The 20269-nt window shown below is 47.2% G+C and overlaps 1 protein-coding gene across 1 annotated transcript in view; it reads right to left on the bottom strand.

The window, feature by feature from the left end:
* tgfb3 (transforming growth factor, beta 3) overlaps nt 1-20269 on the bottom strand; it is a 114332-nt gene that overhangs the window by 51604 nt on the left and 42459 nt on the right. Inside the window, exon 3 of the mRNA XM_070879706.1 lies at nt 14874-15003. Within this exon, the coding sequence (XP_070735807.1) occupies nt 14874-15003 (130 nt within the window). The remainder of the gene's footprint in view (nt 1-14873; nt 15004-20269) is intronic.

The following is a 20269-nucleotide window of genomic DNA, read 5'->3' as shown; positions in this document are numbered from 1 at the left end:
CTGAACTCCAATAAGTAGAGGTCCAACCTGCTCAACCTTTCCTCATAAGTCAACCCCCTCATCTCTGGAATCAACCGAGTGAACCTTCTCTGAACAGCCTCCAATGCAAGTATATCCTTCCTTAAATACGGAGACCAAAACTGTACGCAGTACTCCAGGTGTGGTCTCACCAATACCCTGTACAGTTGTAGCAGGACTTCTCTGCTTTTATACTCTATCCCCCTTGCAATAAAGACCAACATTCCATTTGCCTTCCTGATCACTTGCTGTACCTGCATACTAACTTTTTGTGTTTCTTGCACAAGGACCCCCAGGTCCCTCTGTACTGCAACACTTTGCAATTTTTCTCCATTTAAATTATCATTTGTTTTTCTATTTTTTCTGCCAAAGTGGATAACCTCATATTTTCCCACATTATACTCCATCTGCCAAATGTTTGACCACTCACTTAGCCTATCTATGAGCTCGCACCTCCACTTTTGTGCCTATCGCCCAAAAACGGGCGATATTTCCGGCGTGGGCAGTAAAAAAGGGTTTTCAGATCGCCGGCTTCTCGCCCATTCTCAAAACACCGAGTCTCCATTTTTGAAAATGGTTGTTACCGCGAGCGATGTGAAATGGGTGGTAGCGTAAACATTTTTTGACTTTCTGCCTTAAAGTGTCGCTGTCCTTAGCAACGGCATGGTAACGCTCGATTCCCGCGATTCAGGAGGTCAAGGGTCATCATGACATGCGCAGAAGAGGAGACAGAGAGAGAGGGAGCTGAGAGGCACTGAAAGCGTGTGTGGCTGTGGTGTGTGCTTGTCTGGCTGTTGTGGGAGGCACGGGGGAGATTCACCAGCAGCAAAAAGCCCACTAAGCACCAAGAACATAGTTGGCACCGAGTTTTTGTCCAACAAATAAGATATAACATGGAAGGGATGGAGGAGGCCCTTGAGCTGGTAGCCAGGAACACTGGTGGCAGAGGGCTCCCAGTGGTCCCGGAGCACCGCACTGCGCCCCAAGGTGCCACACCCCCATTGCCCACCACACACGAGAGCCAGCAGCAACATCTTGCTTCTGGCTCGGAGCACATTCCCACCTCGGGACCGTCCTCTCCCGTATCCATCCAAGCAACATTTCGGCCGTCAGCCCCCAACCCCCAATGAAGCATCGCGTGAGGACCTGCTCGGCCAGGCGGCTTGGAGTCAGGAGGGGAGGGGAAGTGGGGGGGGGGGGTGGGGGGGCGGGGGGATAGGGTTGGTTTGTACAGAAATACTGATGATTTCAGACTAATGTTCGGTTTAAATGTCTTTTTATTTAACAAAACCTTGTAGCGCATTGTCTCAGATAGCTGCACCATTACACGCTGGTGATTCCTTAACATCAAAGGGTATAATTACACTTAACTTCAATCAACTTAAACTTTAACTGTCACCAAGGTGATACCCACCATTGCTGTATCACCTGCACACCCAGCAGTGTGTCAGCCTTGTAAATAACACCAACGTTCTTTCAGGCAAAGTGATAATTGATGAGCTCCTGACGTAAGGCTCTTGCAGCTATCATGCCACCATGGGCCCTTTCATGCAGTCTACAGGGGGGCAGGGGCATGGCTACGGCGTCACCCTGATTGTCTGGGCTGATGTCAGCGTCCGCCTCCTCATTCTCTTCCTCTCTCTGGTGAGGTGGACTGTCAGACTCATCAGGCAATTCTTGTCCCCTCCTGATAGCCAAGTTGTGCAGCATGGAGCACACCACCACGAATTGAGCTACCTGCTCAGGGTGGTATTGGAGCTCGCCCCCTGAGTGGTCCAGGCATCTAAAGCGCTGCTTCAGCACTCCAGTGGATATTGCGAGTTGCTCTGTGGCTCTCATTGTATCATCTCTCGGCTTCGGTGTGGGTGTCATGCAGCGAGGTCATATCCTTTGTCACCAAGCATCCAGCATTGACCATGTGGCTGATTATTAAACAAGTCAGATACATAGAAACATAGAAACATAGAAAATAGGTGCAGGAGTAGTCCATTCGGCCCTTCTAGCCTGTACCGCCATTCAATGAGTTCATGGCTGAACATGCAACTTCAGTACCCCATTCCTGCTTTCTCACCAATAGAAACATATTGCTCTCATGCAGGATGTGAGCATCATGGATGCTGCCCAGAAATTGAGCATTCACTGCCAGTATAATTTGCTGGTGGTCGACAACCAGTTGGACATTCAGGGAGTGGAATCCCTTGCGGTTCCTGAAAACCTCTGCATCCTGAAAAGGTGCCCGCATCGCGATGTGCGTACAGTCTATTGCTCCCTGCACCATGGGGAAGTTTGCAATTCTGGAGAATCCTAGAGCCCTCTCACTCTGTGCCTCCCTGGTCACAGGGAAGCTGATCAAGTCCCTCCTGAGAGCGTACAGGGCTTCAGTGACCTGTCTAATGCAGCGATGTGTGGCATGCTGAGAAAGTCCGCAAATGTCTCCAGCTGTGGCCTGAAAAGAACCCGAGGCGTAGAACGACAGTGCCGCGGTGACTTTGACCTCGACGGACAGTGCAGTACTGATGGTGCTGGCAGGCTGCAGATCTCCCCTTGTCAGCTGGCATACCTCAGTGATAACCTCTTTGTTGAAGCGCAGTCTCCGAAGGCAGGTGGTGTCAGGCAAGTCGAGGTAAGAATGCTCCTCCTTGTACTTGCGGGGGGTGTAACGTCTGGTCCTCCTCATCTGTCTGTCACGTCTTACATTGGGCACATAATGCTGTGGAGCGTTCCTTCGGTGATGTCGAGTCTGCTGCATGTAATTGGTCACCAAGAGAGGGTGAGAAAGGACAGGCCCCATTGCAGTAGCTCTCTGTTTTCCACCGATTGGTCACAAAGAATGAATGTCCCGATGAACACACCTATTAAATTCCAGTCGGTCACAGTATGGTCAAGATGTTTGTAGAGATGTTCACATCAACTCCAACGACCTGCAGAGTATATCCGAACTCCCCCGAGGTTGAAGCACAGCAGCCTTTTAAAGGATGGGACATGTGATGTAGAACATGGCGTCCAGAGCGCTGTGATTCGTTCCGATTAGTTCCACTTTTTGTGGGCGGTTCTTTGGGCGAGCGATATTGTGGCTGATATGTGTGCGAGGTGGTGAAAGTGACGCTGGGCGATCTCATGGCCGCTAGTTTCGTTAAATATGCTCTTCACGACAAAAAAATGTGGGTGGGCAATAATATTGAATCTCAGCGTTAATTCCGTGCGGAAAGTAACGCTGGGCGATATTATGGGCGTTGATTTCACCCATTCTGATGATTCCGCCCAAAATAAGTGGGCAGGCAGTAATATTTTTCCCGGCGTTAAGCACATGGGGAAAGTAACACTCGGCAATAAGTTTCCGAAAAATGGCCGGCAGTTTCCATTTTGTGGCTAAATGGGCGATATATGGGCGTTATATGTCATTTCAGCGGTAAAATGGGCGTTAAGTGGGCTTTAAGCTGCAAAAAAAGTGGAGATGTCAGCCCAATATCCCTTTGCAGATTTTTTGTGTCCTCCTCACAATTTGCTTTCCCACCCATCTTTGTATCATCAGCAAACTTGGATACATTACACTCGGTTCCTTCATCCAAGTCATTAATGTATGGCAGATGCAGTATTATGTAGATAAATGTGAGGTTCTCCACATTGGTGGTAAAAACAGGAAGGCACATTATTATCTGAATGGTGACAGATTAGGAAAAGGGGAGGTGCAACGAGACCTGGGTGTCATGGTACATCAGTCATTGAAAGTTGGCATGCAGGTACAGCAGGCGGTGAAGAAGGCAAATGGCATGTTGGCCTTCATAATGAGAGGATTTGAGTAGAGGAGCAGGGAGGTGTTACTACAATTGTACAGGGCCTTGGTGAGGCCACACCTTGAATATTGTGTGCAGTTTTGGTCTCATAATCTAAGGAAGGACATTCTTGCTACTGAGGGAGTGCAGCGAAGGTTCACCAGACTGATTCCCAGGATGGCGGGACTGACCTATCAAGAAAGACTGGATCGACTTGGCTTATATTCACTGGAATTTAGAAGAATGAGAGGGGATCACATAGAAACATATAAAATTCTGATGGGATTGGACAGGTTAGATGCAGGAAGAATGTTCCCGATTTTGGGGAAGTCCAGAACCAGGGGTCACAGTCTAAGGATAAGGGGTAAGCCATTTAAGACCGAGATGAGGAGAAATTTCTTCACTCAGAGAATTGTGAACCTGTGGAATTCTCTACCACAGAAAGTTGTTGAGGCCAGTTCATTGGATATATTCAAAAGGGAGTTAGATATGGCCCTTACGGCTAAAGGGATCAAGGGGTATGGAGAGAAAGCAGGAAAGGGGTACTGAGGTGAATGATCAGCCATGATCTTATTGAATGGTGGTGCAGGCTCGAAGGGCTGAATGGCCGACTCTGGCACCTATTTTCTATGTTTCTATACATTGTAAATAGTTGGGGTCCCAGCACTGATCCCTGCGGTACCCCACTAGTCACTGTTTGCCAAACCGAGAATGAACCATTTATCCTGACTCTGTTCTCTGTTAGTTAGCCAATCCTCTATCCATGCTAATATATTATCCCCAACCCCGTGAACTTTTTTCTTGTGCAGTAACCTTTTATGTGGCATCTTATCGAATGTCTTCTGGAAATCCAAATACACCACTGGTTCCCCCTTATCCACCTTGTCACATCCTCAAAGAACTCCAGCAAATTTGTCAAACAACCTTTCATAAAACTATGCTGGCTGCTTGATTGAATTATGCTTTTCCAAAAGTCCTGCTACTGCTTCCTTAATAATGGACTCCAGCATATTTCCAACAACAGATGCTAGGCGAACTGCTCTATAGTTTCCTGCTATCCGTCTGCCTTCTTTTTAAAATTTTGACGTTACATTTATGGTTTTCCAATCCGCGGGGACCTCCCCAGAATCCAGGGAAATTTGGTAAATTACAACCAATACATCCACTATCTCTGCAGCCACTTCTTTTAAGACTCTAGGATGCAGAGGCTATCAGGTCCAAGGGACTTGTCCGCCTTTGGTTGCATTATTTTACCGAGTACTACTTTATTAGTGATAGTGATTGTATTACGTTCCTCCCTCCCTATAGCCCCTTGATTATAGAAACATAGTAACATAGAAAATAGGTGCAGGAGTAGGCCATTTGGCCCTTCGAGCCTGCACCATCATTCAATAAGATCATGGCTGATCATTCACCTCAGTACCCCTTTCCTGCTTTTTCTCCATACCCCTTGATCCCTTTAGCCGTAAGGGCCATATCTAACTCCCTCTTGAATATATCCAATGAACTGGCATCAACAACTCTCTGCGGTAGGGAATTCCACAGGTTAACAATTCTGAGTGAAGAAGTTTCTCCTCATCTCAGTCCTAAATGGCTTAGCTCTTATCCTTAGACTGTGTCCCCTGGTTCTGGACTTCCCCAACATTGGGAAGATTCTTCCTGCATCTAACCTGTCCAATCCCATCAGAATTTTATATGTTTCTATGAGATCCCCTCTCATCCTTCTAAACGCAGTGAATACAGGCCCAGTCGATCCAGTCTCTCCTCATATGTCAGTCCAGCCATCCCGGGAATTAGTCTGGTGAACCTTCGCTGCACTCCCTCAATAGCAAGAACGTCCTTCCTCAGATTAGGAGACCAAAACTGAACACAATATTCCAGGTGAGGCCTCACCAAGGCCCTGTACAACTGCAGTAAGACCTCCCTGCTCCTATACTCAAATCCCTTGCCATGAAGGCCAACATACCATTTGCCTTCTGCACCGCCTGCTGTACCTGCATACCAACTTTCAATGACTGATGTACCATGACACCCAGATCTCGTTGCACCTCCCCTTTTCCTAATCTGCCGCCATTCAGATAATATTTTGTCTTCGTGTTTTTGCCACCAAAGTGGATAACCTCACATTTATCCACATTATACTGCATCTGCCATGCATTTGCCCACTCAACTAACCTGTCCAAGTCACCCTGCAACCTCTTAGCTTCCCCCTCGCAGCTCACACCGCCACCCAGTTTAGTGTCATCTGCAAACTTGGAGATATTACACTCAATTCCTTCATCTAAATCATTGATGTATATTGTAAATAGCTGGGGTCCCAGCACTGAGCCCTGTGGCACCCCACTAGTCACTGCCTGCCATTCTGAAAAGGACCCGTTTATCCCGACTCTCTGCTTCCTGTCTGCCAACCAGTTCTCTATCCACGTCAGTACATTACCCCCAATACCATGTGCTTTAATTTTGCACACCAATCTCTTGTGTGGGACCTTATCAAAAGCCTTTTGAAAATCCAAATACACCACATCCACTGGTTCTCCCTTGTCCACTCTACTAGTTACATCCACACAAAATTCCAGAAGATTTGTCAAGCATGATTTCCCTTTCATAAATCCACATTGCCTTGGACCGATCCTGTCACTGCTTTCAAAAAGTGCTGCTATTTCATCCTTAATAATTAATTCCAACATTTTCCCCACTACAGATGTCAGGCTAACAGGCTAACCACTATTGGGTTGTTTTTAGTGTCTTCTCCCGTGAAGATCGATACAAAATATTTGTTCAAAGTCTCTGCCATTTCCCTGTTCCCCATTATTAATTCCCCCGTCTCATTCTCCAGGGGACCAACATTTATTTAGCCACTATTTTCCTTTTTTGTACCTGTAGAAACTCTTTAATGTATGTTTTTATATCTCGTGCTGGTTTATTTTCATAATCTATCTTCCCTCAATCCAACACAATCCAACACAAACCTAACGCAGACCCAACACAATCCAACACAATCCAAAATGATCCAACATGGACCCAACACAGAAAAATGAAGTTCAAATGCAATGCAACAAAGAACCGACAGACCCAACTCAATCCAACACAGAGCCAACTCAATCCAACACCTTCAAACACAGCCCCAGCACAATGCATAAGAATCCAACACAACCAACACAGATCCAACACAATCGAACATGATCCAACACAGACACAACATAGTCCCAACACAAACACAAACACAACACAGACCCAACACAGACCCAACACAGACCCAACACAGACCCAACACAGACCCAACACTATCCAACACAGACCCAACACAAACCCAACACAGACCTAACAGAAAACAACACAGACCCAACACAAACCCAACACAAACCCAACACAGACCCAACACAGACCCAACAGAAAACAACACAGATCCAATTCAATCCAACACCTTCAAACACAGTCCCAGCACAATCCATAACAATCCAACACAACCAACATACACCCAACACAATACAACTGAAACATAGAAACATAGAAAATAGGTGCAGGAGTAGGCCATTCGGCCCTTCGAGCCTGCACCACCATTCAATATGATCATGGCTGATCATTCACCTCAGTACCCCTTTCCTGCTTTCTCTCCATACCCCTTGATCCCGTTAACCATAAGGGCCATTTCTAACTCCCTCTTGAATATATCTAACGAACTGGCATCAACAACTCTCTGCAGCAGAAGAAGTTTCTCCTCCTCTCGGTCCTAAATGGCTTACCCCTTATCCTTAGACTGTGACCCCTGCTTCTGGACTTGCCCAACATCGGGAACATTCTTCCTGCATCTAACCTGTCTAAACCCGTCAGAATTTTATATGTTTCTATGAGATCTCCTCTCATCCTTCTAAATTTCAGTGAATATAAGCCCTGTTGATCCAGTCTTTCTTCATATGTCAGTCCTGCCATCCCGGGAATCAGTCTGGTGAACATTTGCTGCACTCCCTCAATAGAAAGAACGTCCTTCCTCAGATTAGGAGACCAAAACTGAACACAATATTCCAGGTGAGGCCTCACCAAGGCCCTGTACAACTGCAGTAAGACCTCCCTGCTCCTATACTCAAATCCTCTCGCTATGAAGGCCAACATGCCATTTGCCTTCTTCACCACCTGCATGAATGTGACACAATCCAACACAATCAGACACATTCCAACACAGACCCAACATAAGATGAACACAATCCAACTGAATTTGACACAACCCAACACAATCCATCATAATCCAGCACAAACCAACACAACTCAACTCAGACCCAACACAATCCAACACAGACCCAACACAATACAAAACAATACAAAACAGATCCAACACAGATACAAAAGTAAAATACTGTGGATACTGGAATCTGAAATAAAAACAGAGAATGCTGGAAATCTCAGCGGGTCAGGCAGCATCTGTGGAGAGAGAAACAGAGTTAATGTTTCGGGTCGGTGACCCATCGTAAGAACTGGCGAATGTCCGAAAAGAACATTCTTAAGGAGCACTGAAAGGGGGAGGGGAGGAAAGAACAAAAGGGAAGGTCTGTGACAGGGTGGAAGACAGGAGAGATTAGAGAGACAAAGGGGATGATGGGCCGACTTGAGATGGTAATGGCAGAAGTTAGGAAAAAATTAGTCTAGATAGGGTGTGACTGGCAGGATAATGACATAAGAACATAAGAACATAAGAAATAGGAGCAGGAGTAGGCCATCTGGCCCCTCAAGCCTGCTCCGCCATTTAATAAGATCATGGCTGATCTGATCATGGACTCAGCTCCACTTCCCTGCCCACTCCCCATAACCCCTTATCGCACGGAAATCTATCTATCTCCACCTTAAATATATTCAATGTCCCAGCCTCCACAGCTCTCTGTGGCAGCGAATTCCACAGATTTACAACCCTCTGAGAGAAGAAATTTCTCCTCATCTCAGTTTTAAATGGGCAGCCCCTTATTCTAAGATCGTGCCCTCTAGTTCTAGTTTATTCCCTTCAGTGGAAACATCCTCCCTGCATCCACCTTGTCAAGCCCCCTCATAATCTTATATGTTTCAATAAGATCACCTCTTATTCTTCTGAATTCCAATGAGTATAGGCCCAGCCTACTCAACCTTTCCTCATAAGTCAACCCCCTCATCTCCGGAATCAACCGAGTGAACCTTCTCTGAACTGCCTCCGATGCAAGTATATCCCTCCTTAAATACGGAGACCAGAACTGTACGCAGTGCTTCAGGTGTGGCCTCACCAATACCCTGTACAGTTGTAGCAGGACTTCTCTGCTTTTATACTCTATCCCCCTTGCAATAAAGGCCAACATTCCATTTGCCTTCCTGATCACTTGCTGTACCTGCATACTAACTTTTTGTGTTTCCTGCACAAGAACCCACAGGTCCCTCTGTACTGCAACACTTTACAGTTTTTCTCCATTTAAATTATCATTTGCTTTTCTATTCTTTCTGCCAAAGTGGATAACCTCACATTTTCCCACATTATACGCCATCTGCCAAGTTTTTGCCCACTCACTTGGCCTGTCTATGTCCCTTTGCAAATGACCAGCTGCCATTGGAGATAAAGAGAGAAAAAAACATAAGGTGGGGGAGGGAGCAGGGTGGGGGAGGGACCCAGAGGTTATGGTCTGAAATTGTTGAACTCGATGTTGAGTCCAGAAGGCTGTAAAGTGCCTAAACGAAAGATGAGGTGCTGTTCCTCGAGCTTGCGTTGAGCTCCGTTGGAACAGTGCAGGAGGCCGAGGACGGAGAGGTCGGAGTGGGAGTGGAGCGGGGAATTAAAGTGACAGGCGACCGGAAGCTCAGGGTCACACTTACAGACTGAACGGAGGTGCTCCGCAAAGCGGTCACCCAATCTACGCTTGGTCTCCCCAATGTAGAGGAGACCACATCGTGAGCAGTGAATACAGTATACTACATTGAAAGAAGTACAAGTAAATCGCTGTTTCACCTGGAAGGAGTATCTGGGGCCCTGGACAGTGGGAAGGGAGGAGGTAAAAGGGCAGGTGTTGCATCTCCTGCACTTGCACGGGAAGGTGCCGTGGGAAGGGGAGGGGGTGCTGGGGATGACTGCGGAATGGACCAGGGGGTCACGGAGGGAGCGGTCCCTTCGGAATGCTGAGAGGGGAGGGGAGGGGAAGATGTGATTGGTGGTGGGATCACACTGGAAGGTGGCGGAAATGGCGGAGGTTGATCCGTTGAACATGGAGGCTGGTGGGGTGAAAGGTGAGGACAAGGGGAGCCCTGTCGTGGTTCTGGCGGAGAGGAATCCTCGGTTGAAGAAAAAGGAAGACATGTCAGAGACACTAGTGTGAACGGTGGCGTCGTCAGAGCAGACGCGACGGAGACGGAGTAACTGGGAGAATGGAATGGAGTCCTTACAGGATGCGGGGTGGGAGGAAGTGTAGTCCAGTTAGCTGTGGGAGTCCGTGGGCTTATAGTGGATACTGGTCGAACGCCTATCCCCAGAGATGGAGATGGAGAAGTCGAGGAAGGGAAGGGAAGAGTCGGAGATGGACCATGTGAGGGAGAGGGAAGGGTGGAAATTGGATGCAAAGTGAATGAAATTTTCTAGTTCAGGGCGAGAGCAGGAAACGGCATCAATACAGTCATCAATGTCCCGGGAAAAGAGGTGAGGGAGGGGACCCGAGTAGGACAGGAACAAAGAATGTTCCACATATCTCACAAAAAGGCAGGCATAGCTAGGACCCATGCGGGTTCCTTTAATTTGGGGGAAGTGAGTGGAGTTAAAGGCAAAGTTGTTCAATGTGAGAACAAGTTCAGGCAGGCGGAGCAGGGTGGTGGGGGATGGGGACGGGTTGGGTCTCTGCTCGAGGAAGAAGCGGAGTGCCCTCAGGCCATCCTGGTGGGGGATGGAAGTGTAGAGGGATTGGACGTCCGTGGTGAAAAGGAGACGGTTGGGGCCGGGAAACTGGAAACTGTTAAAGTGACGGAGGGCGTCAGAGGAATCGCGGATCCTACGCAATCCAATACAGACCCAACACAACCAAACACAACACAACACAATCCGACAACACAATCCAACACAGACCCAACACAACCAAACACAACACAACACAATCCGACAACACAATCCGACACAGACCCAACACAGACCCAACACAGACCCAACACAGACCCAACACAGACCCAACACAGACCCAACACAATCCAACAACACAATCCAACACAGACCCAACACAACCAAACACAACACAACACAATCCGACAACACAATCCAACACAGACCCAACACAACCAAACACAACACAACACAATCAAAAATGATCCAACACAGACCCAATAGATACCCAATCCAATCCAACACAGACCCAATGCAGACCAACGCAGACCAAACACAATGCAACACAATCCAACAGAATGCGACATAATTCAATACAATTCATAAGAAAATAACACCGTAAGAAAAAGGAGCAGGAGCAGGCCACCTGGCCCCTCGAGCCTGCTCCGTCATTCAATAAGATCATGGCTGATCTGATCATGGACTCAGCTCCACTTCCCTGCCCACTCCCCATAACCCTTTACTCCATTATCGCTCAAAAATCTGTCCATCTCCGCCTTAAATATATTCAATGTCCCAGCTTCCACAGCTGTCCGAGGCAGAGAATTCCACAGATTTACAACCCTCTGAGAGAAGAAATTCCTCCTCATCTCAGTTTTAAATGACCCTTATTCTGAGATTATGTACCCTAGTTTTAGTTTCCCCTATGAGTGGAAATATCCTCTCTGCATCTACCTTGTTGAGCCCCCTCATTATCTTATATGTTTCGATAAGATCACCTCTCATTCTTCTGAACTCCAATGTGTATAGGCCCAACCTACTCAACCTTTCCTCATAAGTCAACCCCCTTCATCTCGGGAGTCAACCTAGTGAACCTTCTCTGAACAGCCTCCAATGCAAGTATTGATATCCTCCTGCAGTCCATGACTTTCCCCTTCATTATCAACCACACGGCCAATTTTAGTGTCCTCTGCAAACTTCTTAATCATACTCCCTATATTCAAATCGAGATCATTAATATATACACCACAAAAAGCAAGGGACCCAATACTGAGCCCTGTGGAACCCCACTGGAAACATCCTTCTAGTCACAAAAACATCCATCAATCATTACCCTTTGCTTCCTACCACGAAGCCAATTTTGGATCCAACTTGCCACTTTGCCCTGGATCCCATGGGCCTTTACCTTCATGGCCAGTCTGCCATGTGGGACCTTATCAAAAGCCTTGCTAAAGTCCATATACACTACATCATACGCACTACCCTCATCGACCCTCCTGGTTACCTCCTCAAAAAATTCAATCAGATTAGTCAAACACGATCTTCCCTTAACAAATCCGTGCTGACAGTCCCTAATTAATCCTTGCCTTTCCAAATGCAGATTTATCCTGTCTTTCAGGATTTTTTCCAATAATTTCCTCACCACTGAGGTTAGACTGACAGGCCTGTAATTACTCGGCCTATCCCTTTCTCCCTTCTTAAACAAGGGTACTACATTAGGAGTCCTCTAATCCTCCGGCACCATGCCCAGATCCAAAGAGGACTGGAAAATGATGGTCAAGGCCTCTGCTATTTCCTCTTTTACTTCGCTCAACAGACTGGGATGCATTTCATCCGGGCCTGGGGACTTAGCTACTTTCAAAGCTGTTAAACCCCTTAATACCTCCTCTCCCATTATGTTTATTTTATCCAGAATATCACACTCCTCCTCGATAGCAGTATCTGCATTACCCCGTTCCTTTGTGAAAACAGACGCAAAGTATTCGTTAAGAACCCTACCGACATCTTCCGCCTCCACACAAAGATTACCCTTATGGTCTCTAATAGGCCCTACCCTTTCTTTAGTTACCCTCTTGCTCTTAATATATTTATAGAACATTTTTGAGTTTTCCTTAATTTTACTGGCCAAGAATATTTCATGCTCTCTCTTAGCATTCCTAATATCCTTTTTAATTTTACCTCATAACCTTCTATGTTCCTCCAAATATTCTATAGTATTTAGCCGTCAGTATATGACATAAGCTTCCCATTTTTTCTATATCCTTCCCTGTAAGCCCCTAGACGTTCAGGGGGCTCTAGAATTGTTATTCCCACCCTTTTTCTTTCAGAGCACATGTTTGGCCTGAGCCCTCCGGATCTCCTCCTTGAATGCCTCCCACTGTTCCGACACTGATTTACCCACAAGTAGCTGTTTCCAGTCCACTGTGGCCAAATCACTCCTCAACTTAGCAAAGTTAGCTTTTCCCCAATTTGGGACTTTTATTCCAGGTCTATCCTTGTCCTTATCCATAACTACCTTGAGTCTGAGTGAATTATGATCACTGGCACCCAAGTACTCTCCCACTAATACCCCTTCCACCTGCCCAGCTTCAATCCCCAAAACTAAATCCAGAACCACCCCCTCTCATGTTGGGCTTGTTACATACTGACTAAAAAAGTTCTCTTGAATGAATATTAGGAATTCCGCACCCTCTATATCCTTCACATTATATTTGTTCCAATCAATATTAGGATAGTTAAAATGCCCTACTATTACTGCCCTATGGTTTTTGGGCTTCACAGCAATTTGCTGCTCTATCTCCGTCGCACTGTTTGGGAATCTTGGTCTTTATTGCAAGGGGGATAGAGTGTAAAAGCAGAGAAGTCCTGCTACAACTGTACAGGGTATTGGTGAGGCCACACCTGGAGTACTGCGTGCAGTTTTGGTCTCCATATTTAAGGAGGAATATACTTGCATTGGAGGCTGTTCAGAGGTTCACTAGGTTGATGCTTGGGATGAAGGGGTTGACTTATGAGGAACGGTTGAGCAGGTTGGGCCTAGACTCATTGGAGTTCAGAAGAGTGAGAGGTGATCTTATTGAGACATATAAGATAATGAGGGGCTTGACAAGGTGGAGCCAAAGAGCGTGTTTCTACTCATGGGGGAATCTAGAACTAGGGGACATAGAGGCCGCCCATTTAAAACTGAGATGAGGAGGAATTTCTTCTCTCAGAGGGTTGTAAATCTGTGGAATTCTCTGCCCCAGAGAGCTGTGGAGGCTGGGTCAGTGAATATATTTAAGGCGGATATAGACAGATTTTTAAGTGATAAGGGAGTAAAGGGTTATGGGGAGCGGGCAGGGAAGTGGAGCTGAGTCCATGATCAGATCAGCCATGGTCTTATTGAATGACGGAGCAGGCTCGAGGGGCCAGGTGGCCTACTCCTGCTCCTATTTTTATGTTCAATCCAATAGAATGTGGCAAAATCCAACACAGGCACAACACGATCCAACACAACCCAACACAGACCCAGCACGATCCAACACAGACCCAACACAATCCAACACAGACCCAACATGATCCAACACAATCCAACACAGACCCAACACAATCCAACACTGTCCAACACAGACCCAACATGATCCAACACAGACCCAATACAATCGAACACAATCCAGCACGATCCAACACAGACCCAACACAATCCAACACAGACCGAATACGATCCAACACAGACCCAACACGATCCAACACAATCCAACACAGTCCAACACAATCCAACACGATCCAGCATGATCCAACACAGACCCAACACAATCTAACATGATCCAGCACGATCCAGCACGATCCAACATGATCCAACACGATCCAGCACGATCCAATACAGACCCAGCACGATCCAACACAGACCCAACACAGACCCAACACAATCTAACATGATCCAGCACGATCCAACACGATCCAACACAGACACAACACAATTCAACACAGACCCAACTCAATCCAACACGATCCAGCACAATCCAGCACAATCCAACACAGACCCAACACGATCCAACACAGACCCAACACAATCCAACACAATTCAACACAATTCAACACAATTCAACACAGACCCAACACAATGCAACACAGACCCAACACAGGTCCAACACAGACCCAACACGATCCAATACAGTTCAACACATTCCAACGCAGACCCAGCACAGTCCTTCACAGAGAAAGGTGAAGGTTTTGCTCTAGGTCCTGTGAGACCGATGTCCCTGTGACTGTGTCCAGATGCTGATATAACTCACCCCTGTTAATTAACCATTCCTTCACGCTCTCAGTGACATCGAAGGAGACCCACTCGCTGACGCCCTTGGTGAGGACCACTTTCCCTGCGATGTATCGCTGCTTGGCGATGTGATCGTCAGGCTTTAGAATCTGAAACAGGAAGAGTAAACACTGGCCGAGAGTTCTTTTGTCAGCATTCACCCCCTCCCCCAATGCCCTCTCCCTCAGTTTACTGACCCTCTCCCAGTTTCCAGACCCCCCTCTCCCGGTTTCCAGAACTCCCCCTCCCCCAGTTTCCAGTTCCCCCCTCCCCCAGTTTCCAGTTCCCCCCTCCCCCAGTTTCCAGTTCCCCCCTCCCCCAGTTTCCAGTCCCCCCCTCCCCCAGTTTCCAGTCCCCCCATTCCCCAGTTTCCAGTTCCCCCCTCCCCCAGTTTCCAGTCCCCCCCATCCCCAGTTTCCAGTCCCCCCCTCCCCCAATTTCCAGTCCCCCCCATCCCCAGTTTCCAGTCCCCCCCTCCCCCAGTTTCCAGTTCCCCCCTCCCCCAGTTTCCAGTCCCCCCCTCCCCCAGTTTCCAGTCCCCCCCTCCCCCAGTTTCCAGTCCCCCCCTCCCCCAGTTTCCAGTCCCCCCCTCCCCCAGTTTCCAGTCCCCCCCTCCCACTGGGCTATGAGGCTCTGCTGCCCATTCTTGCCCCGTCTGACGGGACTGGTCCGATTTCCGGGCCGAGAATATCAACACAGAGCCCAATCCGGTCCTCGCACAATCACACATTTGTTTTCCGGAAGGATCCGCTGTATGGTGATCGGGAATGAACACCCGGGCTGATTATCTCCTCCTGGACTATGCAGTGTTTCTCCCGGGTGAAGAAACGAGCAAAATATCGCTCTCAAAACCCGCACCCAGACAGAATTCATTACTTTGAATCCTAGAGAAGCCTAAAGCAGATTCCCCTGGGAGTAGCTGGTATTTCATCAGAGGCTGAGGGATTCGGGCAAAGATTTTGTGCGGCACTGATAATCAACAACAACTTGCATTTATGTAGCTCCTTTAATGTAGTAAAACCAAGGAGCTTCACAGGAGCATTATCAAACAAAAATTGACACTGAGCCACATAAGGAGATATTAGAGCAGGTGAGCAAAAGCTTGGTTAAAGAGATAGGTTTTTCAGAGCATCTTAAAGGAGGAGAGAGAAAGAAAGAGGTGGAGAGGTTTAGGGATAGAGTTTCAGAGCTTGGGGCCCAGGCAACAGAAGGCATGACCACCGATAGTGGAGCGATTATAATGAGGGATGGTCAGGAGGGCAGAATTAGAGGAGTGCAGACATCTCGGGGGGTTGTGGGGCTGGAGGAGATTATAGAGATAGGGAGGGGCGAGGGCCATGGAGGGATTTGAAAACAAGGTTGAGAAATTTAAAATTGAGGTGGTGCTTAACTGGGAGCTAATGTAGGTCAGCGAGCACAGGTGGTGATGGGTGAGTGGGACTTGGAGCGAGTTGGAAATGGGCAGTCGATGTTCTATGCCCTCAAGTTTACAGAGTGTAGAATGTAGGAGGCCAGCCAGTGTTGGAGCAGTCAAATCTCGAGGTAACAAAGTCACGGATGAGGGTTTCAGCAGTGGATGAGCTGAGGCAAGTGTGGAGACGGGCGATGTTACGGAGGTGGAAAGAGGCGATCTTAGTTATGCCTCGGTGTGGTGGAATGGGGCGGGGCAGGTTGTGTAGGGTGGAATCTTGTTGAGGAGTAGGCGTAGCCTACAAAAGGCCAGCTGGTGCAGGGTGAGAGGGCAAAAAAGTGGAAAGAAATCGAAAGGTGACGTCACAGCCAAGGGGGTAAGTGATTGGCTGGTGACTGGTGAGTAGTTTTTCTTTTTCTTTATCAGTAAGTAACCTTTTATCATTGTTGTTGCCAAATTAAGTTCATCTAAGGGTTAAGTCATGGCAGGAGAGCTCAGACACGTGTTATGCTCCTCCTGTACTATGTGGGAAGTCAGGGACTGCAGCACCTGACAGACCGCATTGTGGCACTGGAGCTGCGGGTGGATTCACTCTGGAGCATCCATGATGCTGAGGATGTCGTGAATAGCACATTTAGTGAGTTGGTCACACTGCAGGTAAAGGGTACACAGTCTGATAGGAGATGGTTGACCAACAGGAAGAGCAGTGGAAGGAAGGTACTGCAGGAGTCCCCTGCGGTCATCCTCCTGCAAAACAGATACACCGTTTTGGGTACTGTTGAGGGGGATGACTCATCAGGGGAGGGCAGCAGCAGCCAAGTTCATGGCACCGTGGCTGGCTCTGCTGCACAGGAGGGCAGGAAAAAGAGTGGGAGTGCTGCAGTGGTAGGGGATTCTATTGTAAAGGGAGTAGATGGATGTTTCTGCGGCCGCAACCGAGACTCCATGATGGTATGTTGCCTCCCTGGTGCAAGGGCCAAGGATGTCTCGGAGCGGGTGCAGGACATTCTGAAAAGGGAGGGTGAACAGCCAGTTGTCGTGGTGCATCTAGGTACCAACAATAGAGGTAAAAAACGGGATGAGGTCCTACGAAACAAATTTAAGGAGCTAGGAGCTAAATTAAAAAGTAGGACCTCAAAAGTAGTAATCTCGGGATTGCTACCAGTGCCACGTGCTAGTCAGAGTAGGAATTGCAGGATAGCGCAGATGAATACGTGGCTTGAGCAGTAGTGCAGCAGGGAGGGATTCAAATTCCTGGGCCATTGGAACCGGTTCTGGGGGAGGTGAGACCAGTACAAACCGGACGGTCTGCACCTGGGCAGGACCGGAACCAATGTCCTAGGTAGCGTTTGCTAGTGCTGTTGGGGAGGGTTTAAACTAATATGGCAGGGGGATGGGAACCTATGCAGGGAGATAGAGGGAAGTAGAATGGGGGCAGAAGACAAAGATGGAAAAAAGAAAAGTAAAAGTGGAGGGCAGAGAAACCCAAGGCAAAAAACAAAAAGGGTCACATTACAGCAAAATTCTAAAGGGGCAGAGAGTGTTAAAAAGACAAGCCTGAAGGCTCTGTGCCTCAATGCGAGGAGTATTCGGAATAAGGTGGACGAATTAACTGCGCAGATAGCAGTTAACAATATGATGTAATTGGCATCACGGAGACATGGCTCCAGGGTGACCAAGGCTGGGAATTCAACATCCAGCGGTATTCAACATTCAGGAAGGATAGACAGAAAGGAAAAGGAGGTGGGGTGGTGTTGCTGGTTAAAGAGGAAATTAATGCAATAGTAAGGAGGGACATTAGCTTGGATGATGTGGAATCGGTATGGGTGGAGCTACGGAATACCAAAGGGCAGAAAACGCTAGTAGGAGTTGTGTACAGACCACCAAACAGTAGTAGTGAGGTTGGGGACAGCATCAAACAAGAAATTAGGGATGTGTGCAATAAAGGTACAGCAGTTATCATGGGCGACTTTAATCTACATATAGATTGGGCTAACCAATCTGGTAGCAATGCCGTGGAGGAGGATTTCCTAGAGTGTATTAGGGATGGTTTTCTGGACCAATATGTCGAGGAACCAACTAGAGGGCTGGCCAGCCTAGACTGGGTGATGTGTAATGAGAAAGGACTAATTAACAATCTTGTTGTGCGAGGCCCATTGTGGAAGAGTGACCATAATATGGTATAATTCTTTATTGAGATGGAGAGTGACACAGTTAATTCAGAGACTAGGGTCCTGAACTAAAGGAAAGGTAACTTCGATGGTATGAGACGTGAATTGACTAGAATAGACTGGCGAATGATACTTAAAGGGTTGACGGTGGATAGGCAATGGCAAACATTTAAAGATCACACGGATGAACTTCAGCAATTGTACATCCCTGTCTGGAGTAAAAATAAAACGGGGAAGATGGCTCAACCGTGGCTAACAAGGGAAATTAAGGATAGTGTTAAATCCAAGGAAGAGGAATATAAATTGGCCAGAAAAAGCAGCAAACCTGAGGACTGGGAGAATTTTGTGATACAGCAGAGGAGGACAAAGGTTTTAATTAGGAGGGGGAAAATAGAGTATGAGAGGAAGCTTGCTGGGAACATAAAAACTGACTGCAAAAGCTTCGATAGATATGTGAAGAGAAAAAGATTAGTGAAGACAAATGTAGGTCCCTTGCAGTCAGATTCAGGTGAATTTATAAAGGGGAACAAAGAAATGGCGGACCAGTTAAACAAATACTTTGGTTCTGTCTTCATGAAGGAAGACACAAATAATCTTCCGGAAATACTAGGGGACTGAGGGTCTAGTGAGAAGGAGGAACTGAAGGAAATCCTTATTAGGCAGGAAATTGTGTTTGGGAAATTGATGGGATTGAAGGCCGATAAATCCCTGGTGCCTGATAGTTTGCATCCCAGAGTACTTAAGGAAGTGGCCCTAGAAATAGTGGATGCATTGGTCTTCATTTTCCAACAGTCTGTCGACTCTGGATCAGTTCCTATGGACTGGAGGATAGCTAATGTAACACCACTTTTTAAAAAGGAGGGAGAGAGAAAACAGGTAATTATAGACCGGTTAGCCTGATGACAGTAGTGGGGAAAATGTTGGAATCAATTATTAAAGATGAAATAGCAGCACATTTGGAAAGCAATGACGGGATTGGTCCAAGTCAGCATGGATTTATGAAAGGGAAATCATGCTTGACAAATCTTCTGGAATTTTTTGAGGATGTAACTAGTAGAGTGGACAAGGGAGAACCAGTGGAAGTGGTGTATTTGGACTTTCAAAAGGCTTTTGACAAGGTCCCACACAAGAGATTGGTGTGCAAAATCAAAGCACATGGTATTGGGGGTAATATACTGACGTGGATAGAGAACTGTTTGGCAGACAGGAAGCAAAGAGTCGGGATAAACGGGTCCTTTTCAGAATGGCAGGCAGTGACAAGTGGGGTGCTGCAGGGCTCAGTGCTGGGACCCCAACTATTTACAATATACATTAATGATTTGGATGAGGCAATTGAATGTAATATCTCCAAGTTTGCAGATGACACCAAGCTGGGTGGCAGTGTGAGCTGTGAGGAGGACTTGGACAGGTTAGGTGAGTGGGCAAATGCGTGGCAGATGCAGTATAATGTGGATAAATGTGAGGTTATCCACTTTGGGGGCAAAAACACGAAGGCAGAATATTAGCTGAATGGTGGCAGATTAGGAAAAGGGGAGGTGCAACAAGACCTGGGTGTCATGGTACATCAGTCATTGAAAGTTGGTATGCAGGTACAGCAGGCGGTGAAGAAGGCAAATGGTATGTTGGTCTTCATAGCGAGAGGATTTGAGTGTAGGAGCAGGGAGGTCTTACTGCAGTTGTACAGGGCCTTAGTGAGGCCTCACCTGGAATATTGTGTTCAGTGTTGGTCTCCTAATCTGAGGAAGGACGTTCTTGCTATTGAGGGAGTGCAGCGAAGGTTCACCAGACTGATTC

This window comes from Pristiophorus japonicus, chromosome 4 (assembly GCF_044704955.1).
Source record: "Pristiophorus japonicus isolate sPriJap1 chromosome 4, sPriJap1.hap1, whole genome shotgun sequence".
In the NCBI taxonomy this organism is placed as follows: Eukaryota; Metazoa; Chordata; class Chondrichthyes; family Pristiophoridae; genus Pristiophorus; species Pristiophorus japonicus.
This window is presented reverse-complemented; position numbering and strand designations above follow the sequence as displayed.